General features: G+C 37.8%; 2 protein-coding genes across 2 annotated transcripts; one reads left to right on the top strand and one right to left on the bottom strand.

Annotated features, from left to right (window-relative positions):
• Positions 1-5128: 5128 nt before the first annotated feature.
• On the bottom strand, positions 5129-7463 carry LOC149108111 (uncharacterized). Its single transcript, XM_089296084.1, has 3 exons — positions 7450-7463; positions 5489-5719; positions 5129-5324 (listed from the first exon to the last, which is right to left on the bottom strand). The coding sequence occupies exons 1-3, from the start codon at positions 7461-7463 to the stop codon at positions 5255-5257; spliced, it is 315 nt and encodes a 104-aa protein (XP_089152210.1). The 3' UTR covers positions 5129-5254.
• A 13275-nt stretch (positions 7464-20738) lies between these two features.
• Positions 20739-22147, top strand: LOC110053259 (neuropeptide FF receptor 1-like). Its single transcript, XM_020759471.2, has one exon. The coding sequence runs from the start codon at positions 20968-20970 to the stop codon at positions 22057-22059; it is 1092 nt and encodes a 363-aa protein (XP_020615130.1). The 5' UTR covers positions 20739-20967; the 3' UTR covers positions 22060-22147.
• The last annotated feature ends 1558 nt before the right edge of the window (positions 22148-23705 follow it).

Below are 23705 nucleotides of genomic sequence, written 5' to 3'. Positions count from 1 at the left end.
CAGGCCACGTTGCTATAGTTTTGGATTATCAAGTTTCGCAAGAAGACAATTTGAATAGCTGAAAAAAAACCCTGCATAACCATACACGAAATGTTCAGTAGGTAAATTAGAGAAGGCAGGGCTCCAACAGGATTTGAGACTTTGACTTGCGCTACACCAGTGTTGTTTTAAGATCGTTCGCGCTAGTTGTTTCTGCGCATCCTTACTGCGCACGCAAATTCACACGCCACGTCATGCATCGAGCGCGCGCTAAGTAATAAAACGAACCGTGATAGGGCAGATGGTCATTGCTATAGCTTTGCCTGGATTTAACGATTTTGGACGTTCGGTGACCCCTATTTTTCTTTTGATGGATCATTTTCTCTACCGATTTCTACGTTTAGCAAAAAAATGAAGAAAATCTATCAATTAGAAGTTTGAATTTGTTTGCAAAATGTACCATCGAATTCCGTTCTTTTTGGGTCTTCGTTTATCTGTGCGGCGGTTTCAAATGCCTCAAGAAGGGTTAAGGTGGCCGAACACAGTTTTCGCGCGCACTTTTGCTGATGCAATTCAGCGCGCGCACAAGGATTGCAAAAAACAAACATGCCGTCAATAGAGCGATCATTTTATTTACTCAACACCCGCACTATCTGTGTTATTTTTCTGTATAATTGAACGCAGTGTATTGATGACTTTAGTCTTCTATTACAAAGATATGTTAGAAAAGATAACGATGCAAAGATCCCAGCAATTCTCAGCTTTTTCTTTGTTACCGAAAGAACCCAGTTATATGCAGCGCATGCGTAGTAAGTCAAAAAATTGTGATTGAATGAAAAATTGCACTCTCGGAAATACGCCTATTTCTCGAGAATCACTCATTAGAATTTCACGAAATTTCGCACGAAAATACTTCAGGAAATAAGTAACTGGGGTATTGGAAATAACTGAATTTTAACAAAGGAAATTCTAGATATTCCAGTGAACCTTCAGCAAGGGATAATTAAAGATCTCTTTGTTAAATTATTAGCAAAATGGTGTTAACTTGTGAGAATCGTTACAAGCTTGTTGCATGCAAATTGTAAAGAAAATCTAATGACTAGATTTTCTACAAATAAACAAAACTGATTTTAAAGGCCTGTTTATATTTATTCATATTGCCATGGCAACGGCACATACGTCAGCTTAACCATCAAAAAACCAAAGTTTGTGTTGTTAACTTGCTTGCTGCCATTTTTGACGACCGAAGGATCAAGGGTTTTAGAGAAAAAGGTGAATGAAACACAGGTATCAAAAACTGTGTTCAGCCACCTTAAGTTTCGTGAAAACTTTGCCAACATTTAAAATTCTTTACGCAGCAGACCCAGCTCTGCAAAATATTCCGGACTAAGATCATTTGCCTCCGTTGACTCACCTTCGATATTTTTAACTATTAACCCCTGTAGACCATGCTGAATTACGTGCGCCAATTTTTCAAAATCAGGGTAGTTTTCCACACGCTTTTATGCGACTAAATCACGCTTTTATTTTCCACACGCTTTTATGTGGGAATACATAGTCGCGAAGAACTCCCGTCAAAGAAATCATAACTAGGAGCAATCCTCGTTTCTTCAGTTCGTCGAGGGTGTAAGTCAAAATAGCAAGAATGAAGACAAAAACTGGCGACCAGACATGAGTTCCGACCCAGCTTTTCGCGCAGCTGTTTTTGTCCTGCAGGAACAAAGGAAGATGGAATCTTTCTAGCTAAAAAAATACAGCTGTGCACGATAAACAATAACTGGGAGTTGAACTGGGCTACGAAAGCCACGGTATGTTCTTTCTGTGACCCCCATGTCACAGCATCCGCAACCTAGTAGTTCAAAGCTACATTAACTTAATCCATCGGGGACTCAGAATTTTTCTTTGTCCCACGCTCGTGTCATGTTGATCAGTTCACTTTTCACATTTCATTGCCGAGCTTAAAATTCACCATCTTTATTCACTTACTACATGAATTTCAATTTCAGTTTTGTGAGTTTTTAGTAGGGCTTTCTGTTTTATTTTTTATTTTTTGTCTTTCCTATTCAAAGTCAGCCAGTGTCAAACCCTTCAAAACAATAACAATGAGAAACTTTTATACGAAAAGAATGAAATCTTTTAAACATGTTTTGTAAAACCGAGTTTTATGAAACTTCGTTTAATTAAACCTGGTTTAGTTGGTGTGAATGGGGTATTTGATTACCTTAAACTCATGGGTTACCGTTATTCGGCACTGCATAGTGTCAGTCTGGCCAGTTACTGGGTTGATTCTCGAGTATTTGAGTTTCATTCTGCCTCTATTCAATCGGGGGTAATAAATAGCCGTCATTGAACCCTTGCAAGAGAAGAAAGTGTCATGTTAAATATATTTGTTTGCAAGAATATTAGTATACATGCAAAGATTTCTGCATGCTGATTGGCTGAGAGGATGCCATCCCAAACAGTGCAAAAAGTTGAACTTGAAAGCAGAAAATTGGAATTGAGCAGGAATCCCCCAGACGTTCGAGTAACAAATGGACAAAAACCTTATACCGAGTTTATTTCAGTACTCTGTATTACAAACTTCTGTGCGACTGTTTTAAATATATCCTCAAAAGAAATCATTTCTTTCAACACCAAATGTTGAAAACAAATTCTGAAATTCGTATAAAATACTTGAAAGTACCGGTAAAATGAAACTGATGATAAATTTACCTGTGTTTGCACAATTTCTCTGAGTTTTAAAATTAATTTTCTCAAGTTCCTAAGGGAAATTGTTTTTGGTGTTATTGCAGGCAACTATTTATATCTTTACGTTTTCGAAAATGCAAAAAGGACATTACTATACTTTAAATTATTCTGGTACAGGGTTTTTGTCCACTAGAAATTGAAATTGCTCGATTTCTTATCGGATTTCGTCTTAAATTGCAGGTATGTTAGTAACAAGTTATCACATGATTGTTCTCGTGCAATTTGGAACATAAGCACTTGCAAATTTTTCAAAGACTACAAACTGCACTCGTCCTACCAGCTCGTGCATTTTCCCCTTAATTTGCTTGCATATTTATTCAAAATCGCACTCGAAATCATTTGATTACAAACTAAACGCTATCTTTTTCGACTCTGTAAATAAAAATAAAAAGTAACTTAATTGATTAAGAATGAAAAGCAGCGATATTAAAGAATGACGTTTCGACGGCTCCATGGCATCATTCTCAAATTCAAATAAGATACGTTATGTGAGTTCGTTATATAGTGAATGTACGTGTGAAGGTCTCAGTGCATATGATTAAGAGATAAAAATAATCGATGAATAAAAATACCAAGCGTGGTGCGCTTGAACTGTCAAATAAAAAGTTTCGCTTTAACGGTTTTCCCAGCTGGAAGTCAGATGGAACGTTCAATGTCTTCAACTCCACTGGGAATTTTTGCAAACAACGAAATCCCTTCAGATTAAGTCCTCCTCTATCATTGTTACCAGAATGATCTGAAAATCTCTGTACCATTCGCTTTTTTCAGTTTATACTAAACTCGTGCTCCTTGATGAAATACGCAGTCGTTGCAGCAGGAAATGAAATGGAACAGTCCTTTCCACTGAAATGGTACGCACTCATTCCGTCTCATTTTGTTAGTTGAAAAGTTGGTGTTCCATTTGGGAATATTCTCACCGGTTTTCCAACAAGTGGAAAGGGCTAATTATCTCGTCACCAATTCTTTGTGATGTTTCCATTAAATGTTACAAAACCCTTCGCTTGGATGAGTTTGTCTTCTTCAGCATTCAGTAGTCACGTGAGTTCTCGCAACAAGGACAGCCGTTATTTGTCGTGAACGAAAACTAGTGAGAAAATCTCAGATAACGCAGACACAGGTCGCCCAAGCGTGATATATGAGTTCGTATGGGGAACTGTGACTGAAATATAAGGGTTTGTATGGAAATAAGCAAAGATTAGGAGATGGCATTGAAATCGATCAATGTATGGGTAATTTACCGAATAAAGACTCTCTTGAACATTAAGGATTGTTATTTCTTCTCACTCTGGGGCGTTTAAAGAAGGTTTGAGCGAATTTTGATATATTTATCCTTACGGTGTTATAATAAGAGACAAGGAAACTTTGGGAACTTAGGAAAACTCTGGAAATTTTGAAAACTTAGTAAAACTTAGGTAGGAAACTTTGGCCGGTTTGACGACAAAACACTCTTCGGAAACGATGTCCAATTGGCACACAAAAATAGCATTTACTAACAATATTACTTGCTGAGCTCACAAGGTAAGGCCTGCAGTTTCTCTCTCTGTAATTTAATGAAGTACACATTCAGATTTCACCGTGTTAGCTGGGCAAAATTTAAAGTTGCAATATGACGACCAAAACAGTGCCCATTTATGCGTGACATCGGAAAGTTGATCAGTTTTCTGCCGTCAACCGCTCGGCAGGGACTGGGAACGTGATCAATTATGATTTAACGTGTAGAGGGTACGAAATTTTTTATCTTACAAACTTTGCCTCTCACGTCTGCCCATCATGCACTGCATAAAATCGTCTGTATAAGGAGCCTTCCTCAGGTCGTACACAGTCAGTATATCTATTGGTATAAGACAAATATAAGGATGCGGCAGGATGTATAGGGTCTGTATGATGATCAGTATATTTCAGGGTTGGCCAAGAAAAATACCAGGATCTTATACACTTGTGGCAGGATTCCTTATATGTCATTATACATGTCAGTATACATCATGTATACTGTGTGAAACAGGAGGTATACTGGCAGGTCTGTGGAAGGTGTGTATACGGAATTTTACAGTTGCGGCAGGATTCCTTCTACTTCAGGTCAAATGTCAGTATACAGTACGTATACTGGGAGAATCAAGGGGTATACTGATCGTGGCATGGACGGGATGTGTACTGATTTCGTATATCTTATGGACAATGACCCCTGGTTTTTAGCTACAATGAAATTTGTTTTCGGGATTTCTAGTGGCAGGTTTTACGGATATTCATTTTCAAATCTTAGCGTAGAAACTGATTCGTAAACAAACACCATTTACTTGTGTTCCTCTCTACATTTGCAAATAAAAATCTACTTGATAACTATCTTCATGATCTCCTGAATGTGGTCGAAGCTATTTAATGCTTCTTTAAGTCTTAGTCTACATGGAGTTAGAACTGTAATTGTGATAAGCAACAAAACAACTATTTTACACATAAAGTAAAATGTCTTCCAATGACGTTTCGGGTACACGTCGAAATAAGTTAAAGCAATATAATTTAGTAAACTTCATCAAAAATCTGCATCATCTACACTCTGATCACTTTCATGATCTTCGTCATCACGTGCTTCGTTGTCATTTCTGTCAAAGGAAAAAAAAAAAGTCAGCTTTAGTTCTATGACGTAGAGAATAAGGTTTAAGTAAGTGACAAACAAAAAAGAGGAGTGGAATTTCTTAAATACTCGAAAAAAATTGCTTCCCAGACTTGTACAGACAGTATTTTTCTGTATATATAAACACCTTACCTTTCAGCTTCTTCTACTTGAACCATTTCCTCTTCTCGTCTGCGTAACCTCTCCTTCCACTCATCTGACAGGGCCCATTTCGGAGTGTTCACTGGGGGCTCCTTTTCAACTGGATACCCCGTTCTGGCCGTCTTCCACGAACGATTATGAACGAAGCGTATTCCACCATATTCGACTTGAATATTCCAGGTGTACGTCACGTGTTGTGTGCGGCTTGAGTACTCTAGGATTCTATTGCGTCACAATCACATATTAGAGTCTAGATACTCTAGAATATTTTGGCTTTCACGCAGTGGTGACGTGTTGTGTGCGTCGTGAATACTCCAGGATTCTATGGCGCCACGATAACGTATTTAAGACTCGAATACGCTTATTATCGTCAAAGCGGAGAGAGCGAATTTCATTTTTCTGCCGCTTGCGATGAACGCTTGAAGAAACAACAGCCGAGAAAAGCAAATGGTCTTGCAATTTTCTGAGAGCGAGCTCAGCGCCTCTGAGCAAGGTCTTCATCACGGATCGTGACAAAACTAAGTGAAACGAATTCTCTTGTACACGAAATTTTCCATAAAACGAATTTATATGATTCGTGTTTAGAAATTTTACTAACAACCTGACTGAAAGAAATATTGGTGGGTAAATTTCGTTGAAGGCACTCTTTATAATTACGCATGCGCTGATGCTTTCGGACTTACAGCGGTAACCACAATGATGGAATACCACTAGTCGGTCTAAATAAATAGATTTTGCGACATTCAACCCTTACAAGCATAAGATCGGCGAGAGGCCTCCTAGGAGGGTTCCATGGTTTGCATCAAATACGCGGCAGCGTTAAATGGGTTTGGTGTTTGCAAGTCCTCCCATGCAACCGATCTTAGGGCATTCCGCTCTCAAGCTTTGCGAAATTGGTGAGCTGCGCCACTACGTAGGTCGGTGAGATGTAAGGTATGTTCCGTTGCTGTTGTTTTAGCACTTTATTTAAAAGGTCTCACATTCAGTGGCCGGGCTGGTATTCGAAAAGAGCCCTGCGATAGGTAGATTGTAAATACTAGAATATAAAATAGTAGTCAGAGGTGTAAACACCTGTAGGAAATAGAACTATGCAAACGTGAGTCAAAAGAGCTATACTGAAGATTGGTATGAATTTTAAGTCTTATGCCTCCACGCAAGATTTTGAACAGAATACACTCGATGGCATTAACAAAATGATGTAAGTTAAGTATAGATCTTCGCGCTTTGTTGACTTGAACATCCTGAAACGAACAACGAAACGCACGTCCGAAAATTTCCCTTGAAACGCCGCACATGACGTACCCAGGCCGGGATTTTTCCTGACACGCCGCAACGGACGTATCAGGATCGGAACATGGCACCCTCCAACACGTCACGTTTCTTGACACGTCACGTTCTGATCTTGGACAGGCCAAGTGTCGAGGAATTTCACGGCCACGTAAATCCCACGTAATTACTCATTTCACGCAGCTTATTGATATCTTTGCGCAATGCGTGTCGGAGCGTACAGATACGTTATGGATATCTTTACGCAATGCATAAAGAAGCGTTAAGCTGCGTTGTTGATATATTTACAGAATGCTTAAGATGCGTTAATGATACCTGTACGAAATCCGCAAAGTAGCGCAAAGACGCGCTAATAATACCTGCTTTTATTGCTGTTTATCTAACTTGAGGTTTCCTTTACAAGTAAGTTCTTCCGTAAGAAGCATTCATTACCACAGCGTATATTTTTCATGTCAGCTCTGTTTTCAGCAACCGGAGCCTTCATTTCCTTCATTTATGATGCAAAATAACAATCAAGTTGAATTTACTTTGCCAACTCGTATAATGTTCCCTTACACTAGGTATAAGGAAATCTCCACAAGACAGTATACATTCGTATAAGGATACAGACGTATATTGATCATTATACAGACCTTATACATATGCTTCAGTATACATCATTATACCTCTCCGTACACATTATGTATACGGGTTCATTATACCTCCTTATACATGCCATTTCATGCAGTGTGATCAGGAGGACTTTTGTCACGGCTAGTATCTTTCTTGTGGCTAGTAAACTTTCACGTACTTTTTTCTTAATTTTGGAGGGCTTTCGCCGTCGCGTCGTATGATTGGCGCAAAAAAGATCATAGCCGTGAAAAAAGTTCTTCAGATTTGTTTTGAGGATTGTATTACTGATCTTTCTTAGTACTGACGCTTCACAAAACTGAATGAAAGGTCTTCTACTAGTTCATATAATATTTAACCCGGGATTTAAGCGACTCAAATATGCAAGATTGGAAAAGCAAAGTGTTAAAACTAACGAGAAACAGTGGAATGACTTGTGTTGCCTTGATAGCTATGTTTGGAGTTCCAGCCTGGCTTATTGTATTTGTAACAGGACATTAAAGATTTAAAATTTGAAAGGTGACAAGCCTCAAACATTTCGGTAGATGCGATGTCCGTTACTTCCTGGATTTAAAGAAGACAAACGAGGATCAACTACTCGCCAAGAGACTACCCGAAAAATTCCCGAGGTTTGCTACACATACATTGGAAAGTATCTTGTCAGATCATTAGTAGACTATGAGTATTCCCTCTCTTCTCTTAGCGTGCGACGCGAATACACAAACGTAAAATCTTAACATTTCCAGTCTCCCGGAAGATGGAACAAAAACAGACTGCTCGTAATCTTGTTCACTCGTGATCGATCACCTTAGTAAATCGACTGCAATATTCGTGAACTTCTTGGCTTCCTAAGTTTCTTTTGTTAGTTACACGGGTGATGGCATAGTGGATACTGGCATCCCATGATGCGCAGCATCCACAAAAATGGGAATGAGATTTATGTCTGCAGATGTCAGAAAATATACATTCCGTGCTCAGTAACAGAGATTATAGTTCCCCTTTCTGATTTCTACAGTTCCAAACGAAAACGTCGGAAGTCCAAGTTTCTAAAACGGCTATCTATTTCAAACAATTACTCGCCTCAGGCTCAGCAGTGAACATTGGTGAATATTAACCTAGACGAAGTCGAGGTAAATATTCACCAATGGTCACTGAGCCTGAGGTCGAGCCTGAGGCGAATAATTGTTGCTGGCGAGCCCTGGCGAGGCAGCAGCCTATTGTTCACAATAGCGAGAAAAAGACAAAATTTGTCGGATGTAAGATCGGAGACATGCGCAATCGATTGCGTTTTTTATATCCGGGCATTCCGAGGGTGTTTGTGAATGCACGTGGAAATATCGATCGATTTCGAGCAATAGCTGAGTACAGCCATCCCGATCTGCTAGAAATCAAGGACACGATAAACGAGGTGAAATATAGATGTCTTTAATTGCTTGTGGAAGTATTCATCATGGTCATAAACGGTTTAGTGATGACTCTCGAGGAAGACATGAGATTTTTATGTGTTTGGCTGTCGGCTCTATCATGTGAGCAATTATTGCCGATTCGCGAATGGGGGTGTCAAGATATCGATCAAGTCCTACTTCATGGAGATCATTTTTTTCTCAGTGCATTCAGCAGCAGTGCTTCCATTCGGAGTAAACTGCCGACTGCAGCTTGCTGGTCTCGGGAGAAAAGAGAGGAAGGTGTGAAACCAACCTGCTTTATGTCGAAAGCGATCGGTACCACAGGCAAATCATTTACAATATTCTTCGCCCGTTGAGCCGTTAAATTCGGTCATTGAGTCAGAATGTCTGCCCGTTGAGGTAAATAATTTGACCATTGAGTTACATTTGCCCTTTGAGGTGAAAGAAAATCCTGCAAGCATACTGTTCTGTGGATTTTGACACGTTGCGTGACGGCTCCAGTTTCGGTAAAATCACAAATTCATGCTATTAAAACGTCTCATTTTCACTTTTACTGGTAACGTTCAAGCATAAAGGCTAATTTTAAAAAAGAACACTCGTGGAAACACATCTACTAAAGGTTTCCTGGGTCTCTTAAACCAAGTTCTGGGCATATGTTACGTTCTTTTCTTAACTCAAGAAAAAATCTTTGGGCGCTGTTGCTGTTTCACAAAAGCCCTTTAAAACTAAACTAGTTGGAAAAATCGTAATTCTCTTTTAAAAAGCTGCACCAACCCCTATTATTCAGTTTATTGCAAATCGTTTTATCAGTATTTCCTTCAAGCTCTGACGCCAGCACCCACTTTCACATTTAAACTCCTAGTTTTAGTATAATTTTCAGAGGTGAATATCAAGAACTACAAAATAACGGTATAAAAAATCCCGCTATTGTTCGTTTGTTTTCTAATATGTTGCCGTAGTAAGCTTGAATGTACATCGATTGTGAATCGGTTTAATTATCGAGTTAGGCATTAAAACAAATAAGCAAAACTCTGCGAAAAATAAATCCATCCAGTACCTTTGTTGTATCGTTGTTGACTTCATTCGCAGTTGTACTCATCGTCTAAACATGACTAGCACCCATTGGAAGAAACTGAATAAAAAATTTCGCCACTCGAACTGACCTACTGGCGATCATTAAACAGTCCGGGATCGTTATCAGATTTGATAACCTCGACCAAAACAAACCATTAACCGATCACTGCACAAGTTTTCGTTCACGTGACATTATTTGGTAGCAACAGTGTATAATTCAATATGGCGGGACAACATCACAATGCAATTTCATTTCATTAATTTTATGTTTGCTTCACAATAGGTTACCGGATTACGGAATAGAAACAGAGATGTATGTAAGAAAATCGTCTTCGTCCAAAAGCTACTGCGAAAAGTTTCATTTCCAGATAGACACCATATAATATTTGTTCCGACTAAAAAGACACAGCGAGTGTAGACAACAGTTATTCTCTTCACAAAAGCGTTGTTTATTGATACTAATATGATAGCTTCTATTTTCACTCAGGCTTCATTTTCTTGGTAGTAACCACTAGCCTGTTCCAGGCTCTCAGTCAGTTAGAACGATCGAAAAAGCAGGCGGGCGACGAGCGGGATCAGCGACGAGTGGGATTCGGTGACAACCAGACCCCGCTTGTTGCCCGCCTGCTTTTTCGATCGTCCCCACTGAAACCACTGCGTTTACGATTCTCAGATGCCTTGAATATTAGCTTTTGAAAACATTTTTTCGTCTAAAGGCAACAATAGTTACTTTAAAAATTCCCCATGCTTTCAACTATCCTGAACTCGGAGTGATGTCTTTCGAATAAACGAAAATTTCATTCAGCAACTGTCCCCCATGTTTACTTGCCAAGATGGTAAAGGTGGCGAGCTTAGTGAATATAGTGAATATAGCGTAGTGAATATAGTGTCCAATTCTTTTATTCACCTCTGGAAATAATACTAATACATAAAACTGAGAGCAGGGTGACCACCGTATATTTCAGGTTTCATTTACATGATTAGAGGGGTTTAATTTTACCATCGAAAAGTAACTGGTTTTACACGATTGGCTTAAAAAAACTGGCACAACTTTTTCATCCAATCAAAAGTAAATCTAAAACCAATCATGATTCACTGGCACAGGTTTCCCGCGCTTTGCGTCAGCTACATGTTATTCCTTCTAGTTTTGATTGGTTCACTGTATTGCCTGTGTCCTTTGTGATTGGCTAGAGAGATTATTTTGGTTTTTGGTTTTACGACACGCAATTGAAAACCGCTCTAACGCGTGGCCAAAGTTTAAGAAATTTTTAGACCCTCCTTCTTTTCGATGGAATCATCTTGTGTGAAAAACACATCGAATTTGGCAGGCTGAGAGGCGCAGTCTGAGTTTGGTTTGGGCGCTTTTCTTAAGCCAAGCATGTATCCGGTTCTTCAGAGTGTTACAGTTGAACTAGGACTTGAAAGGGCATCATGAGCGCACAGATTATGAGAAGTACTTTGATTGTTATCTTTTTTTCTTCCCGTCGTTAATGAGGCATCTCAGAAACAATAACTCGTGGGTTTTTCTTTTCAGTAGAAGGGAATCTATCAAAGCATAGAAAGTAATTCTTCATTAATTCATCTCAAACTAGTCTCAAGAAAACAGAGCTTAAATTTAAGCATCTCGCACAAGAATATTTGTGAAAATAATGACGCATAGATCATATACATGAAGTTATTTCACAGCGAGTCAGTATCAATACCTTATCAACAGAACTAACTCGCCGCGTGTTAGATAATTTCATTACGTTTTAAAAACCCAAGCGCTTTAATTATGAACATACGTTTGCGCCAGAATGATACATTATGCCGGCAAATTTTAAGAGGGCACAACTTCGAGCTTCGATTATTAGGATATGAAAGACGATGACACGAGCAAATTTTGTAGTACCTTGCTTTGAAGAAACATTCGTGATTTTAAATCGTAAATACTGATTACTTTTAGTTTGACTTATCTCACTGAAGAAGTATTTGTGAATTTAAGTTCTTATTGGTAGATCAGTAAAGGTACTGATTAAAACCAGCTGAACTTAGGTTAGAATAAACTACTACGAAGTCGAAAAATATCCCATTAGAAGCCACGAAGCCGACATTTGAAGTGTAGACTTGAAGCAAAACTGTCTGTTTGAAATATTCATAACCTTAATCTTAAGCTACAGTGTTTTACCCTTTTCCAATATTTAGATTATGAAGTGAAAAGATGTTAGCCGCTTTGGATAAAAGGAAACCGCGAAAACAATAACACGCACCTTTTATGCGCATGCGTTGAAGAGTTTCATCAAACAGTACAATTAACCGTAAATATAACATCAATTTAAATTTGGTTTTCTTTTAGTCAGAAAGTATTTTGACGTCGAATTCTCAACATAGCGTGCAACGCTTTATTGTTAAACTACTATGATAAACCGATCGACATAACAGACAAACTACTAATAAATTAAGATGCTGATATTCCTGTTAAAGCTGGGATGCCGACCATCTTGACGGCAGGTTATATTCTAGAGATAAGTGGTAGAGTTATAACTCTAATCCTTGTAAATCAAGGGGAATCGTTTGCGTTTACTCATGTACACAGCGTTAAAATTCTCGATTCTCTTTGGCGCTTGACGTTTTCAATCATCACCAGCCTTATTCAACAAACTGTAAGCTACTGGGGAGACAATTATCTTATTTGAACTTCTTGTCGTGTCCTAAATTAGAAAGCTCGTTAGCAAATTGCAAACTAAACGCAACAAAGACTTTCTGAAATGTTCTTCGAATGATGCATTTACAGGTATTAATTACATTAGCATTGTTGAATAGATTTGGGTTCTTTGTCTCGCTGGTGATATCAACAAAAACAGAAGTAATCTTTCAACAGTAATTCGTATGTAAATAGCCGACACGTGAATCGTTCCTAGTAAAATACGTAGAATAAATTTAAGATTTTCGTGCTTTTATGTTATATGGAGTTTGTCTTCTCGGCTTATTTTTGTCCGAGCAGGCGAACTACAAGTGAGTTTTGTCAGTCAGTCACTCTTTTAGTTTGGGAAGAACAGCTTGAGTGTCGACGGTCAATTTGGTACAATGGCCGGGACGTGATTGTGACTATTGGTCGTTGGAAAACATTTGTATTTCAACTTTCAAAGGTAAGTTGTTATCTTGCTAATATATTAAGCGTTTGGTTTCATCTGTTGGCGGTTTACTAAAATTGAACTCAAATGATTATAGAGATACGGTAGAGAGTCTATGATTTCCGCTTGTTACAATGAGTAATGTCATGATTATGAAGAAAAAACTTTGAGCGAGGAATCATTATTCATTTCGCAAACTGAGCTTGATGAGTTTGCGGCTGTTTTGTTTTTCTCCTTACGGATTACTAAGGTATGTCTAGCTCTTTTTATTATTTTGAACTTCCAGGGGAGAGTAAATTTACACCACAGTATATAGAATACGCATAAATTATGAAACATTTGCGGAAGAATTAAAAACTTACAAGCCTTTAATTAAGACCATACTATTGCTTGAAAGGATAATTTAAATTATTAAAACAAGGAAAGGAAACATCTTGCGGTCTTCAGAATTGTGTCGTTATAGTGTCTTTATTTTCAAACTAAAAAGCAAAATTTGCATGTTCTAATGTGAAGATAATGTCAAAATATACATGATTCTGAAGCAATATTCGACTTCCGTCGCAAGATTTTCATATTAAAGAGTGTTAACTTGTTAATGTCTTCTTGTGTTTCGACGATTTATCACAATATCTAAAATTAAGAACCAGAAATTGAAAGAAGACCTTGTCAATTTAAACTGAAAGAGCGTTTGATTGAGTGGTAAACCAACATGAAACAGAACATGGCGGTTTTGGCCTGCGCAAACTGATTTGAATATATAACTGAGCCCTTTGTTAAAACTTTAAGAACTTTTCTCCTTGCATGATAATGAATTCGCGTTTTGCAGTTTTTCGAAGCACTTGTTTGAAGCAACAAGCTTATTCCAACCGAGGGTCTAACGAAAAAAAATAGGTTTTAGTGAAAGTTGTTCAATGTATCCTAGGAGCGACAGTCCACTTACATTCATTTGCTGGCCTGCAATAAACCTCCTGAATTAAACGTAACTGCAAATCCAATTCAGATACCTTCGATAGAGATCTTGATCAGGCATAAATGGTGCAGCGAGAAACTAATATTTGACTGAGAAAACCGACATCTCATTAGGTGTAATTTATAAGAAATCACGGTCTTATTCTTAATAAATGACCTTTTTTTTGATCAGAAAGAATTTCTAGAAATGTCTCCAAATTCATAAACTGATCCAAAATGGCAAGCGAATTTGTTTCGGGAGGTAATTCGCATGCATGTTGGTAATCTTTCGGCAAAAATTGTTATCGGAAACTATTCACACAATCAAAGCCATGTGTTTCGTCAGTTTGTCAGCAGGTGACTGAGATGAAAGAAATTTCCATCTTTTGCGGCGAAGGAAGTTTACTTCAGTTTGGATTGAAATGTTGAGTTAAAATTTGATTTGTTACTGTCCTAGATGTTTCTTACTTTGAAAATAAATTTTTGAGTCAAGTTGAATTGCGGGATTGTAAAATAGAAAATCACCAGGTAGGACAGCCCAGTTGTGTATCGAGTAGTTTTTAGAGATAACACCCGGGAAATAACGTATACTTTTCCAAAACTAAATGCCAGATTTTCGGTTGTATTAAGCATCAACGAATGTCACAAAAGCTGCTTTTTAAGGAGAATATTAGCATTTTTATGTTAAAAACCATTAATACAAAGCAGGCGCGTGAACTGAGGTGTGGGAAAAAAAGTGTAAATTGTCGGCCGCAGCAACCAGTCCCAGCACTTAACAATGAACTGATATGTACACACATCAACACTGCGACATCTAGCTAGCGCCTTCTATGAATGCACAAACTCCTATTCCGACGAATTAGTGCTTAATTAATATAGAAATAGAAATAATCAACTCCACCGAAAAGCCGGCGTTTTAATTTATTTTCACATTTTCCTTCTCTACTGGGTGGAAGAAAATCTACGGTGTCGTAGGTATGTTCCAGACCAACGTAGTTTTTAATAAGGAGCTCTAAACTATGTTTTTGTCGTACTTTTCTCAAGGATTTTGCGATATGATTCAAAAATAATTTGCATGTAGGGATAGAGATGTATGTTTACAAGCTTGTAACGAAAGGAATACAACAAAAACATGATTATGGGAATTGAACAAGAAATACACCCAAAACTATTTACATAAAATTAATTTTAAGGTCAAGCACCGAAAACATTTTTATGTTCATATTTCTACTTTTCCGTTTATTTCCTCTTAGTATAAAAACAAACGATCAAAATTAAGATTGCGCGGGCGATATAACACAGTGGCTATGGACAGCAATTAACATATGCGGTCAAAAAGGGTCTTTCAAAGCCTACTGAAGCTTGATTTCCTGTGGTAAAGTGAAGCTCTTCAATCAAACAATCAGACTTAGACTCACCACAGATGCCGATGAAAGAGTGATGTTAATGAGTTACGCAAAGTTTGAACTCAAATAATCTGAGGCGAAGGCACAAATACGCCCATTCTGAGCCCGGAATAAGTGTTTTTCATCTAAAGTAAAATTTAACAGCACAATGTACTAACCCAAGGAAAGACTGAACAAAAGCATTAAGTAGGTCAAGAGAATGCGAAACAAAATGTTTAATACGTAATAGTTCTACTTAAAACGCAATTTCTTTTGGGATCAAAATACAATGAATACAATTCTTCTTTAAGTGATTGTTAGTGTGTTAATGAAACTGATAAACTAGTCACGAATTTATGGCAGAAATACGAGCATAGAAATAAAACTTTGACTCACAGTATATGTAAAAATGTACAATATTGTTTACCCTCAACTGAAAGCGAAATTAGTTAATAAGAGTACAAAACGAGCTCTCCAACGCTACTTCAGCGTATTTGTATTTCAATGTAAAGCTTCCGCTGACGAATACATTGCAGTTTTCAAAAAGCTGTTGTCAAGCAATTGTTAATTATTTTTTGAGGAAGTCCGGATATTTCGAGTTGTCATTTGGTAGGCTCTGTGGAGGTCGTTCTAATAAGAAAGCATCACGTTCGGAAGCCTTCGATGTTAATCTGTTTGCTTGTTCCCAACGTGATTGGGCTTTCACCATCCTCGTCAAATAGCAGTCAAATTAAATTCGCAACAGAAAAAATAGAAACCTGAAGAAGCCAAGAATGTAAACGGTGTTTAAAACCAAACATCACGACTGCGTGCAAATCAAACGAGGAAAACCTACAATACCATTCGGATTTGTTTAAATTCGTATATAGCGAGTGCAAAGTAAAAATAGGCCAGTTAAAATCGACTGAGGATTGAAGAACACAGCAAAACAACAAAGATCTTGTGGCTGAATTCACTCAGGTAAGATGTAAACCTAAAATTTACACTCCGTGAAATTTTCGTTTTCACAACCAGCTACACTGAAAGAAAGTAGTGAAAACTTGTTTCTCGTCCGTGAACGGTCTAACATGAAAGCGCTTTTGGAATAAATATTTGGCCATTTTGCCACTTTTGCGATATTACTTTCATGCAGTAATCGACAGGTGATGAACACAAATCTAAACCGCGAATGGGAAACTATTAATGATTTTAATCAGATAAGAGAGAGCAACTATTTTTCGGAGCACAACAGAGTACTTTGCAATAATTTGAATTAGTATTTCAGAATCTTTTTTTTTTCTACACTGAGAAAGAAAACTTGAGTATCTGTCTTACTGAGATCGGTACTTCAAACAGACCGATTGGCAAACACGTGCATATGAGTTTACAAACAACCCCTTCACATTGCCTTCGAAATTTTAAATATGAATCTTTACTTACATCAAATTCCTTCTCTTAACAGAGAGATATGTTGATTGCATATAACATGTCAGTTGATTGCTGATGCGATAAAAAACATCTTCAGATAAAGTTAGTTATATAGTCAACTCATCGCTTGACAAATTGAACTGAAGAGGACACGGATACTTAAACTACAATTTGCTGTGCATTTTAAAAATTAATGATCCGAAACAGACGTATAGAATGTTGGCAATAAATTTCTTAATAAACACACCAAAATCTTAATTTTGAATATAGCAGCATTATACTTATTAAAATAGACACACAAAGTCAGATTCATATCTAAGAAAAAATGCCAGTTTGTCAGGGTGTAAAATTATATGTCTGGAGACTAATAGGTCGAATAGCCGTTGCAAACGCATTTCGCTGTTTATTTCGGTGTCTTTAACTCTTCGCAGCCATACTAGTTGTAGTATTTTTAAATTTAAGTGGTTTGGGGGTTTATGACCATGACACGTGTTAAACATTTCCATCTTGGTTGAGTCAAGTTATACGTCACAAGGTGATACCCGTCGACTACCTGACAACAGGGACCAGCCACGAGTTTCCCAAGAGACATTTCCTATTTCAACGACTGCTTTCCTGTTCATCTCTTTCACACTTAAACGCGAAAAACAGTTCCTACGCTTTTCGTATTCTTAAGGAAAGTTGCTTGGAATAAGATTCATTTTTATTTTACAAAATAGTTAGAGAAGGCCATCTGCTTCATGCAAACTCAGAAGCCAGGCGAATATTAAATTTATAATGTCTTTGACAGAAAAAGTACATGCTTTAACCATCAAATGAGATCTCTTTTTTTACCCTTGCAAATTAAACCAGATTGTTAAGTTGAAATAACATTGATTCACCACGTGCAAACGCATATCAAGGCCGGCGTGTGAATCTAGAACATTTTCAAAACACACGATGAATAAAAACGGTCCGTTAAAGGCATTGTCAAAATATAAATGTTTGTCATGATTTTGGAGTCTAGTAAACACGTTTTGAATCATATTACAAAGCTTGATTTCGTTTTCAATTTTTTTATATATTTACAGGAATTTAAAATGGCAAGATTGACTGAAAATTTATTATGGAACCATATGTCATGATAGTAAGAACTGAGTGCGAAAAATAAATAAAAAAGAAAAAAATGCTGTGAAAATCTTTAAATAAGCTACTTCGATAACACTTTGGAAATGAAGCGATAATTTAAAAGCGTCTGGTTTTAATACAGTAAAATTTGTTAGATTTTTTAGTAAGCACAGAACTGTTTCTTTCTATGATGCAGCTTTCATTACGTATTGATGATTTTCATGTTTGATGTAGTGCCGGATGTAAAATCCAAAATTAGTTTCGCAGTCGCATTTCAAAGTGTTTTTCCTGAATAATTCCTGCTGTTCGGTGAGGGGAAAGAGAGTTTGAAAAACAAAACTCTTTATGCCACTACATCACACAAAGCAAAATTTACAGAAATCAATATTTAATGAATTTTTCTGTTTCAATTTTCTGACACAAAACCAACTGCTATCAGAGAGATTAGAAAGCGCCTGTTCATTTAAATGACTAAAACTCAAGTAAAATTGAACTGCAAAGCCCGTCGAGGGTTTTAGCTTACGGAAGAATTGTTATTTAAATCAGGTATACTTTGCGAATAAGACTAATTACAAAACGACGTTCTGAGGCCTTGTTTCTCGACTGCTGTTGATTATTTGGCTGTTGGCTAAGTTATGTTGAGGTCGCCAAGCCCAGTTTCTTGGTTGCTGGCACAAGATGTTTAGTAACAAAATCAGTACAAAATATTCATCACTGAATTTATGGAAACTGGAGAATAAGTCGTTTAATCCAACTTGTCTGCAGGTGTTCAAGGAATCCACAAGGTAATTTTACCATCTTTATATATGGCCAAACTTCATCAGAACTGACAGCGAATTAAGTGGTGTAAATTGTGATAACTAGAAGAAAAATCTGTTGCAACATATGATATAGTGTTTAGACAACACTTATGAAACAAATCCTATGACAAGAAAGCCTCGCTATACGAACTGTAACAACATAATGTTCATGTCTCATTGAGGGCATAAGTAATAAAATCCTAAAACAAAACATTAGATCGATTTTCCTGAATATTTTACTTTATTTTAGATATTGTGCGAAACGATATTTCCAAGTAACTGAGATGTAAGATAGGATATTGCAGTCAGAGTATTTAAGACAGAGTTTAATGCAGCTGTTATCTGAGGTATTTAATATTTTGACTTTCTCAAGCTCGTGCTTGCACCCACACGACATTGTATCAAGTATCACTGTTACCTCCGGACACCGTTTTGGCAGGCACTTCTTACGTACGATATAAGCTTTTCACAGAACCCGCATCACATTTTACTCCTACTTTACAAAACAGGGACCTCCCAACAACATCCAATTATTTACAGAATTAAATTCTGCCCTAGAGTGGCTGTTTAAGACAAGTTCAAACAACGACGATTTTTCGGTGAAGAAAGAACGTTTCCCAGACGCAAAATGTTAGACGTGTTCTTCAAGATGAATCCAATTCCTTTGGAAAAAAATAAAAAGACTGAAAAATCTCAGATAGCTGCCTAATACGACGAAACTTAATCCACTCGGCCGGTCGACTTGTCAGAACAAGTAACTCCAAACAACCTCTCCCCAGATAATCAACCAACAATTCGTTTTCATCGGTTGCTAAGTAACCAACAAGAGCAGCAAGAAATCGTTTCACCTCTGTAGCTGAAAATACGGTAATTATGGCAGTAAGTTCGGAAAGGAACAGAGAAAGACAGCTCGATGACAAATTGCTTCCGTTAACTTTCATCTTTAAAATATTCACAATCCGTTAACCCAAAATAAGATACCCCTGGCGAGGGCGAAAAAAGTGTTTTCTTCGCTCTATTACCCTGTTCAGACGCTAAACTTTGGCCAAAAATAGACCCCCGCAATTTAATCCAGTTAATGTAAATGCGATCGTTACCGACATCAAATACTGTAAACATAAAATGAATAAAAGTAGAATAATAAATCCATCCCTTTACCAATAATAGACTGCTAGCAGTCTCTTTCTTTTCCTAGCGTGTGACGCGAAATCAATGCACGAATGCGAAACTGACATAAGCAGAACGACTGAGTGACGAGAAGCGCGAGCGCCTAAGGAAAAAAGGTGTTTTCCTGTCTCGCCTCATTCTCTTCTCATTTCTTTCCCTGACTAGCAAAATTTTCACTTTTCCAACTGCGCGGGGGATTTCAGGAACCAAAACCGAGTGTATTTGTCCACCAAATAAGGAATTGTGCTTTAGCAACCAGGCACAAACTTCTTATGTTCCGCACACTTTCTTTTAACTTAGTTTTGTATGCGGCTCACACTAGTCGTGAAACCTTTTCTGCACAATTTTAACCCACCAATTTACCACGATATTATCGTGAATTTTAAGCTCGCGAAAATGGAAGGTATTAGGATAGCTTGATCAAATGGGAGGAACGTAGATGTTCCTTGAAGTGTAACGTTGTGCCATGTTGTGTTATAATTATAATTAACAATTATTCGCTCTCTATTTCTATTTTAACAGTAGAGTGTTTCTGTCGAGGAACTATCGGCTTATAGTTGCCCCACGGTAATTTGATGATGTTTAATGTAAAACAAAACTTTGCCCGAAAAGCGAAGCGAGATTTCGTTGCATCATAGTTATATGTCAGCTTAGATTTACCTGGTAAATCTTCCTCGAAACATTAGAGCAACTAGGAAATGTGGTCACTATGCCGACGACCTCTAGCCACTGCACTCTAATGGCTGATACTATACGAATAGCTCAGCCAATCAGATTGCATCAGTATACTTGTAGAGTCCTACTAATTGTTACTGGTACATTGTATATCAAATAAATACTGAGCACGTCAGATTGAATTCTCACATGAACTGAATTTCGGATCTTAAAGGAAGGCATTGATCATTTTGCCGTAAACAGGCCAGCCAATCGAAACTCTCCAGTTAACTTCAAAACCCCACTTTTACAGGTGTTGGTATAAGGTGTAAGTTACTCACAGAATCGGTTTTTACTTTTCTCGTAAACATTAAATGATATGATTTGTTCTTATTGTAGGTTCTATTGCAAACATATCTACTGGGATCAGTAACAACATACCCTGAAGCAGCAAAAAGCTTCAAAGTCCTCCAGTACTAATCAACAGCAGGGAAATAAAGAGCAGGAGAAAACATGTCTGATAACTCCACACAACCTTTCCAAAGACCAGCGGAAAGAAATATACGCGTGGGATTTTACATTGCCACGTTTGTCATCGGCTTGATTGGAAACCTTCTGGTTTTAATTGTCATCGCCGCCAAACGAGCCAAGAAAACAGTAAACGATCTCTTTATCATGAATTTAGCAGTGTCCGACTTAACACTGATCTTTTTTCTTCCACTTCATATCTATGGCATGTTTCACACCATTCCCGTCAATGCATTCTTCTGTCACTTTATTCGTCCACTCATGACCGTCTCGTTCTTTGTCAGCGTCTACACACTGACTTCAATGGCTATCCACCGTTGTCACGTGATCTTAAACCCGTTTAAACAGGAAATACGTCAGAAGTCGGCTGTGCTGTGGATCACACTGCTATGGATTTTGTCGTTCACAAACGTCCTTCCGCTGATGATTGTCACCATACCTGACACAACCCCTGAATGCCTTGAAAACTGGCCGAGTCTTGACCACAGGCGGGCCTATACTGTAGCTCTGTTTATTCTTCAGTACGTGCTTCCTTTGGTCATCATCGCAATAGCATACGTCAAAATCGGTTTAGATCTCAATCGCTCGTGCTCTCGGCGGAGCGTTAGAACTGCTAGAGCCGCTCATAGCCTGGAGAACCAGGCGAGACGGCGCGAAAACTTTAAAGTAACGAAAACTCTGGCTATAATCGTTATGATATTTGCTGTTTGTATGCTTCCTAGCCAGGTGGCATGGATCCTGTTGGACTTTGGCAATGAAAAGCAGCAGAACATGGCCATGATAATTTTTAAGTTTTCTCTTGTTCTCACTGTGTTCCACAGCTGTCTCAATCCCCTCGTTTACGGAAGCATCACCAAACAGTTCCGGCGTGGTTACGTGAAATATCTCTCCTATTTTTGTTGCTGCTACAGGGTATCAATCTTGAAGGAGCTGAAAATTTTACGTCCGTTTGAAAGTTCATCGCAGCAAGGGCATACAGATTCAAAACGAGCTCTCAACGGGAACAAGCACAAAACAAAACTTGAATCAAGGTTAATCTCCAGTGAAATAATCATGGACACAGTAACTGTACTGTAAAGGTAAGAGAAGAGAGTTTTTCTTTCTAGATTAAGACAGAATGAAGAAGAAAGTTGCGAGAATCAATAACTTGCCATCTTGGCCAGCGTCCCATCCCCTCCACCCCTACTGTCCATTTTAACTTGAAAAAAACGCCGATAAACAATGTTATAGAGGCGTACAATATCTAAATATTCTTGTTGATACATGGTATGTCGATGGGGGCAGTTACACTTTTTTACAGTTCATGCTATTTTAAAACGTGTCTCATCCATAAATGTATAGAGTTTAGACCACGCATAGGCTACGTTTTTATTTACGGCAGTCACATTTTTTTAAAAGGAAATGACTGCCATGTTGTCGAGTTAAATATTTATAACATCAAACACTGTAGCACTTGAAAGTAAATGCGATCCCAAAATGCTATTTTGAAACGTTTCGGTATCTCTGGATGCAAAATGCTCTCTTTAGCTTGTTTTTGATAATATATGTAGGTTCTGATCAGTATGTGGTTAATTTAGTTTATCATTAGGTGTCTGGCTTTAAAACGGCATAAAGCGATTCATTCTGACCACTTCTTTCAATTCTGTTTCTCTTTACGGCGACCATTTTTACATTTTACGTAGAGTTGAAAATTCCGTGATGTATCAATCCGATCTCAACATAATAATTGTTTTTCGTCTCTTCATCTGTCTGTTTCACAAAGCACCTCATAAAAAAATTAACACTTATAGGCTTAAGGTATCACAAATTTAGGAAAAGGGAGAGGCGAAATCGTTAAGTAAATTGATGTGAATTACAAGGGAGTTTCCTGATGAAGGAAACTGAGAAAAACTAAGAACTTTTTGTTATGTTAAGAGAAGACAGAAGCAAAATTAAGAACAAAGCAAACCGTAACAGATTCAGTTGTTTTGTAAATGGATTACAAACTCTACAAAACAAAGAGGAACTGGAAACTGAAATGTCGTAAAACATGTACCAAGTATTTTAAAGGTTTCGGCTTTAAAAGATTCCTTATAATAAAGATCAGATTCTCTATGTCAAAGATTTCACATTTCAGATATTCCCCATATTCAAAGTTGCCCCATTTCATGTTTCCTCTTTGGATTATACTCAACTTCGGTCCAAGCACTAATAAAAAATAAAGTTTTTATTGTCGGTTTGAGGTGCAAATTGTAACTGCACCGGACCGTACCGTTCTTCCTCCTTGTACAGCCATGACAGCGGTTGAAGCGTGACCTGGGTTCAACGCGATGTAGGGCGGAGAAAGGGAAAGTTCAGAGACTGGATTAAATGATAGTTTACAAAACCCATGGTAAAACATTCAACACGTTTTCTTCAGATTTGAAAGTTGACTGTTGCCCACGACTAACGGCGTGAATCCTACAAACTCGTTGGCATGTGCAACAATTATAAAAATTAAGACTTGTCACCGAAACAATTTCTCATCTTAATGACTATACAATCACACGCATGTTAAACAAATCATGTAGATTAAGGCCTACAATGCTGCTGAATGTACTATACTGACGTTGGCTGGCTGGCTGGGTGGGACTCTCGCCGCTTTCAGCAAGAACTATCTCGCCTTATTCAACAAGATTTGCAAATCATTTTATCGTAAAAAAGCTAATTAACACATCATCGTGGTTTTGCTAGCCTGCGTAGAA

Source organism: Orbicella faveolata, unplaced genomic scaffold (assembly GCF_042242905.1).
Source record: "Orbicella faveolata isolate gen_17 unplaced genomic scaffold, um_ofav_v1 contig_26, whole genome shotgun sequence".
In the NCBI taxonomy this organism is placed as follows: domain Eukaryota; kingdom Metazoa; phylum Cnidaria; class Anthozoa; order Scleractinia; family Merulinidae; genus Orbicella; species Orbicella faveolata.
The sequence above is the reverse complement of the archived record's forward strand: the minus strand, read 5'-3'. Positions and strand labels throughout refer to the sequence as shown.